This window comes from Talpa occidentalis, unplaced genomic scaffold (assembly GCF_014898055.3).
Source record: "Talpa occidentalis isolate TD23 unplaced genomic scaffold, MPIMG_talOcc4v2.1 talOcc4.15, whole genome shotgun sequence".
In the NCBI taxonomy this organism is placed as follows: domain Eukaryota; kingdom Metazoa; phylum Chordata; class Mammalia; order Eulipotyphla; family Talpidae; genus Talpa; species Talpa occidentalis.
In genome coordinates, this window is record NW_023601543.1 from 21,203,152 (window position 1) to 21,209,434 (window position 6,283).

The 6,283-nt window shown below is 51.2% G+C and overlaps 1 protein-coding gene and 1 long non-coding RNA gene across 3 annotated transcripts; both read right to left on the minus strand.

Moving 5' to 3' along the window:
- Positions 1 to 1,682: 1,682 nt before the first annotated feature.
- LOC119246556 (uncharacterized) lies at positions 1,683 to 4,540 on the minus strand. 2 transcript variants are annotated; one of them, XR_005125524.2, is made up of 4 exons: positions 4,451 to 4,540; positions 4,193 to 4,250; positions 3,505 to 3,644; positions 1,683 to 2,203 (listed from the first exon to the last, which is right to left on the minus strand). It is a non-coding gene; the product is annotated as an uncharacterized LOC119246556 (long non-coding RNA). The 2 variants fall into 2 exon arrangements; XR_005125525.2 differs by lacking the exon at positions 4,193 to 4,250 and having other exon boundaries at positions 4,451 to 4,536.
- A 323-nt stretch (positions 4,541 to 4,863) lies between these two features.
- Positions 4,864 to 5,908, minus strand: LOC119245535 (uncharacterized). Its single transcript, XM_037511601.1, has 3 exons — positions 5,793 to 5,908; positions 5,151 to 5,655; positions 4,864 to 5,031 (listed from the first exon to the last, which is right to left on the minus strand). Exons 1-3 carry the CDS (start codon positions 5,852 to 5,854, stop codon positions 4,864 to 4,866), a joined length of 735 nt encoding a protein of 244 aa, XP_037367498.1. The 5' UTR covers positions 5,855 to 5,908.
- Positions 5,909 to 6,283: the final 375 nt, after the last annotated feature.

Consider the following 6,283-nt stretch of genomic DNA (forward strand, 5'->3'; position numbering starts at 1 on the left):
GGAATGATATATCAGGTGTTAGAGAGGGCCAGGTTATAAATATTTGTAGTATTTGCAGGGTTCAGGTAAAGGTTCAGTTATGAATCCACACACCTTATATCTAAAAATATTTGAAACATTTCTATCAACTAACATATATCAACTAGCCATTAAATAAAATTTATCTCCTTCCATGACAAATGTACCTTCACAACCACCTGAAAGGCCACGCTGGGACTTCGAATTCTCAGACTCCCCTAAGTTCTGCTCTAATGGTGTGGAAAGAGCTTCCCCACTCCCCACCGCAGCCCCTGCCTCCCTCACCCCTCAGGCCAGGCCCCATGCACTGTTCCTTAGGGCTGGGAGCACCTAACCAGCAGTGCAGCAGCCCTCCCAAGGACGCTTGCTCCAAGAGAATAACATAGGATCTGGGATGCCAGGTACCTGGAGCATGGGCTGGCAGGGGTATACCCCTTGTTCACACGGGCTGAGTTGTTGGCCTCACATGGAGGGGGGTGGTGGCGAGGGCCGATGTGGGTTTTCAAAGCACAAGCTCAGGATAGAGGTTCCTCTTCCCTGGGTCTAAAAGCAATGCTATAGTAGAACCAATATGAAGCCCCTCAAACCACACTACATGGAAAAACTAGTGGCCTGCCTTTTCATTTTAGGTAATGATGACAAGGGGCCTGCCTGTGCCTCTGTCTCGCCATGTGGTACTAGCCATAAGGAATGCATGATAGTGTATTTTAAAATGTTGGCATTGGTTTCAAGAAAGGTTTGCAGATGTGCTTTCACATTAACAGGCATAGGCAGAGCATCCATGCACACCCACCACCAGGCTGAAGGAATATTGCATTATAGATAGAGCTGAACAGCGCCCCCTCCCGCCGTCAAGGCCTCCCTTTCTTTCTGGGAGAGGTAACCACTAACCTAAATGAGATGTTTATTCCCTGCTCCCGCCTGTTCCACGTTGCTAAATTTGTATGCATCTCTCATGCACATGCTTTTTATTCCAGACTTTTGTATCCACAATCAATAATCAACATATGGTGGGGGATCATTCTGCATGTTCTTAAGACTTCCTATACATGGTATCATCTCTATCCTTCTGGAACCAGCTTTTACCCTAATGCATTTTTCTGCTGCGATCACCCAATTTTAGCACCTCTGTCACACACACACCCCACCCCCCGGTAAGTTCTAGTTTCTTTCTAAGCCCGGACCTTGCCATCTTGTTCAGTTTACCTGCAACAGTCCCAAAGGAGTGAAATTAAGGCTGGTCCTTCCTTGTAGGAGCTGAGGGGTGGGTGGAGGGTCTCAGCACCTTACCCTGTGGCTCTAAGTGCTTCTCAAACAGCTGCATCAGAACCCCCTGGAGGGCTTGTTAAAACACAGATTGCTGGGCCCCACTCCCAGAGTTTCTGATTCTCAGATCTTGGATGGGCCTGGGCATTTGCATTTCTAACAAGTTCTCAGGTGATGCTGACAACACTAGTCCAGAGTCTACATTTGGAGAACTATTGCTGTAAATCAAAGTCAAAGCCCAGGTTCAGAGCACTATCTGGCCTCCAGGCACACTGGCCATTCATGACATTTCCTTCAAAACTGCTCAGCAGTGCTGTCCAATACACACACAACGCGAGTCAAGTGTAATTTTAAATATTTTAGTAGCCACGATAAAAATGTAAAGAGAGACTGTTCAAAGTAATTTTTAATGCTTTATTTCATTTATTCCAATACACTATCATTTCAATATGTAATAAGTTATTAATATCTTTTAAAGTATTTTTTACATTCACAGAACACCTCAAACCAGACTTAGCCACATTTCAAACGTGTAGCAGCAACACGTGGCTAGCGACTAACAAAATACAGTGTAGCTCTAAAGGCTTGGCCTCCATTTCTCTCTTTACAAAAATTGTTTTACATTTGACACTGAACACTTGGGCTGTGATAAAGGAATGTAAGCTTCCCAAGTGGTGGAAAGTGATGCTTTAACAAATGGTAAAGTTGGCCAATACAAGAAGGTAAAACAGGTTTGAGTGTTATTTACCCTTTAAAAATCTGCCTATGTTTCAACTTATCTAAAACAAACTTAAAACGTGAACACATGCTATTAAATACATCTGTAAAAGGTTAGAGAACTATCACGTCAGTGGATGTCACTTTTCAGGTGATGAAGTGAAGAACAGATTCTTTCTTCTTTCTCCATCCTTTTCTACTCCTTAATAGGAAAATGAGAGAAAATCAGTTATACAGTAACCAGCATCAACTACTTTCTAAATGTAAGGAAATCATCCTATATAGATATATGTATCTGCTGCATTTGTGTGCTATGTCTCAGTAACCAGAGAACAACCCATTTTCCTCTTTCAATCTCACACCCTTGGATACCGAGTGCTCGTGTAACCAATGGCTTCAACCATGCAGCCATATCAACCTTGTCTCCCTCTTGTCTAACACCATAAATGCATTTTGTTTCCTGGGGTTTAAATAAATCTCTCCACCCTAAAAGCCTTTGCTTATTCCACAAATGGCTGTTTCTTACCCTCCCAGGCCCTCAGTTTCCAGATCTAGCACACGAGAAAGAGGCTGTTATTATGAAATACACAGCTGTGAAAATGCGAAGGAAAATGTTTATCATTTAAATATACTAAAAGAATTACCGATTCAGCGATAAACAATAATAACCAGAGTTTCCTCTGATTGTCACATAAAAGAGAAAAACCAACAGCTGAACAAATGTGTAGGTATTAACATTAAATGCGTTCCTACTTGAAATTCTTTTTTTTTTTTTTAATTTTTTTTTAATAGAGGCATGCTTTATTTATTTGTTTGTTTGTTTATTTGTTTGTTTGTTTTGATTATACATGCACTGGGTACAGTCAGAAGCACGGGAGGGTGAGAGAATTCACCAGAGCCAGAGCGGGGAGCAGAACAGGCAGAAGGACCGAAGTACACTGCTGAGGGGAGCAGCGGGCGGCAGGAGAGGTCTGCGCGCCATGTGGGACCCTCCTCTGGTGGCCAGGGAGCAGCCAGGGGATCGAACCGGCGCCGCAGACGCTGCGGGCAGCTTCGCAACCCAGCGCTCAACCACTGTGCCACCGGGGAGGCCCCCCTACTTGAAATTCTTAACTTTGTGCTTTTTGTAAGTAGTGAGGTTCCGAAGGGCACCGTCTCCCACTTAGCACAGGAACTGCTGTTCTGTGGCCAAGTAATGAAGGCCCAACTAGTGCACAGCAGCTGCTTCCAGTAACTGTTTTCTAAACAAATATTGGTCTTAAGTATTGACACCTTTTGTGCTTGTTTGTAGTCTTACAGAAGACAAAAATGAGTAGCCATCAAGTATACCGAGTTTTATTATACTGAGTATTCTATTAACATTCTAGGAAGCTAAAATTGAATTTTAAGCTAATTTTAAACACACTTGTTCTTAATTTACTGGGAGAATTAAAAAAAAAAAGTTGTTGCTAACAGGTGACTGCCAGGAACGGTTGGGTAGTACTCTAAGCCATAAACACGTACCTGGAATCCGGGCTTGCTCTCTTCCTGGTCCGGATCCTTTTCTGGTCCGCCTTGTTTTCTGTTAACTTTCTCTCTTTCCTCCTCAATCCCAGCATCTTGGGCCTCTGCACCACAGTTTTCATACTGATATTTCATTGTTTCTTTAGTAAGTAAAGAATAATACAGACTTTGGGACATTTATAGGAAAAAATACCCAATTTATAACCAACAGTGGCATCCAGTCTTCTGCCCTCAGGAGAGCAGCGGGATAGAAACAGCTAAGAAAAGAGTAGCCGGGCCCTTCCCTACTGGCCGACACTCCACTGCCACGGGCCTCACATTCCTGCGGCGGTCTCTTTCCACAGTGGCATCATTTCTCTCTCCAGTAAACCTGCCGCCCTGCGCAGCCCATTACTTCTGGCCCTTGGGACAAGGGGTGGGGATCATCGGGCCTAATGCAGCCTCTATGTGTGGTCAGAACATTTTGGAGAATTTATTTTTGCCTCAAGGACAACTTGTATGGTGTAGCTCCATGGTTCCCCAGCCCCCCGAAGACTTAATTTTTACCAAGGGTTCCTGTTTGGTATCAGCTTTCCAAGGATCTTGACTTTTTTTTAGTCACAAACCAAACACGAGGGATGGAGTTCTCTGGTTCTTCTCCTTCTGGCTTCCCTTGTGTTTCCTCCCCAGGCCCCTCCTGAGCACTCACCTCCCACCGACATTCCTCTGTGGCTCTCAAGCTGCCCCAAGGGTCTCAGATCTCTTATCTGAGGGCGAGGTTGGTAGAGGGCAGCCATTAAGTCTCAGGACCGCAGAGGTCATGATGGAATGGGCTCCCCGGGGCCCCACCCCCGCCCCGCCTGGGGGCTCTAGGGGCTGCTGGTGCCCCGGAGGAGGTCCCCCACCCCCACCCGATCCTGTCCAGCCTTCCTCCCGCCCCCCAGCCCGGCCCCCCTGCCGTCCTCACCCTCAGGGGCTGGGCCCATCGCCCCCAGCTCCTCCGCGGGCTCCAGGGCGGCGGGGCCCACAGCGGCTGCCCCGGCCAGACCCTGGGCCTCCGAGGCCTTGGGCCCCTCGGCCTGCGGCTCGGGCGCCTGCAGCGCGGGCAGCGGCTGGGAGGCCTCGGGCGTGCGAGGCCGGGGCCGCACCATGAGGCGGCCGCCGCGGGTGCGGATGAGGACGTGGTCGTTGTAGTAGATGCGGTACAGCAGCGAGTGGACCATGTCGAGGAACATGAAGCGGAAGCCGGCCATCGGGAAGTGGTACGAATCCACCACGGCGTCCAGGCCCTGCGGCAGCTGCTCCTCCTCGGCCGGGCCGAAGTCGGAGTCCTCGCTGCTCCAGCTCCCCGGCGAGGGCACCAGGGCCATCGCCGGCCCCTCAGCGAGATCCCCGAGACCGCCCGCCGCGCCGGCGGCGTCGGACCCCGCGCTCCCGCCCGCCACCTCGGGGCCGCCGCGCGCGGCCGCCACACAGACGCCCGGCTCCCCGGGGCCGCCCGCCACCCCACAGTCGGCGAATCTTCCCGGGGCCCCGGTCACCCCGAAGCTGCCCAGAGCCCCAGTGATCCCGGGCACCCCACAGACTGCGAATGCCCCGGGGAACCCAAGCCCCCCGGAGACACCGAATGCCCCGGCCACGCCGCACACTGCGGCCACCCCACCGACCGCGGCCTCCCCACCGACCGCGGCCGCCCCACTGACCGCGGGCTCCTCACCGACCGCGGCCTGCCCACCGACCAGGGCCTCCCCACCGACCGCGGCCTCCTCACCGATGACCGCGGCCTCCTCACGGATCACGGCCGTCCCACCGACCGCGGCCTCCTCACTGACCGTGGCCTCCTCACTGACCGCGGCCTCCTCACCGACCGCGGCCTCCCTACTGACCGCGGCCTCCCCACTGACTCCGGCCTCCCGGGCTGCTGACACCAAGTCGCTCTCGTGGGCCCCGGAGTCTCTGACCACCCAGTCACCAGCGCCCACCGATATGGCCCAAGTTCCCTCCGGTCCCACAGGGTGGTCCCGTCCACCTGAGTGCAGTTCTCTGTCCCCTGCGGCGGACATGGCACCAGGCACGACCTCAACCGGACCGGTTCTCGGGCTGTGGCGACGACAGCAAAGATGGCGGCCACCGAGGGGAGCCTGAGGGGAGTCTGAGGTGGGGAAGGGAAGCCTGAAGAGAGGTGAAATGGGGAGTCAGGGGTGGCAGAGGAGCCCGCGTCGAGGGGACAGTCGTCTGTGGAGGTGCCGGAGGGGGCACCAGGACAGGAAGGGCCAGGGACTACCCGCCGAGGCTGCTGCGCCACTCACCGCTGCCAACTAGCCTGGAAAGATCGCGCCTGGCGTGTGACGGGGGGCAGGGCGGGAAGCATCAAGAAAAGGCCGAGTCACCGCATCACGATCTCCATGCTCATTTGCTGAGACGTGAGGATTGACATGCCCTGTGTCCAATGAATGACCGAGGCTGTTGCGTTCTAGAATTGCTCGCAGTCGTCTCCAGTTGTTTGAGGCCTTAGAGCATTGTGTTACTTTTAGGTCCGCATGATTTCTGGCCTTTTATTATTTCCACTGTCCAGGTCCAATATTGGGGAAAATTTTGTAAATAGCAGAGCAAATATTTTGGTTTGGGGCGAACTCACTTGTAAAACAGACTATTGTGTATAAATTTCCACAAATATTTGTTGTTGAAGCTCAGAGAGTGATAATTTTATACAAAATTGATATGGGTTTATCAATGAGAAGACTGGAATTCGTTTGGAAGAATAATATTTGCTTAATTGACCTTCAAAGTTAGTGTTCTT

Excerpts from the sequence above, each read along its gene's own strand:
- LOC119245535 (XM_037511601.1), bottom strand. The coding sequence starts at position 5,854 with ATGCTTCCCGCCCTGCCCCCCGTCACACGCCAGGCGCGATCTTTCCAG. Across the intron at positions 5,656-5,792 it reads TTCCAGGCTAGTTGGCAGCG|GCTTCCCTTCCCCACCTCAG; the intron begins GTGAGTGGCGCA and ends ACCTCTCTTCAG. Across the intron at positions 5,032-5,150 it reads CGGTCGGTGGGGAGGCCGCG|CTTCGGGGTGACCGGGGCCC; the intron begins GTCGGTGGGGTG and ends GGCTCTGGGCAG.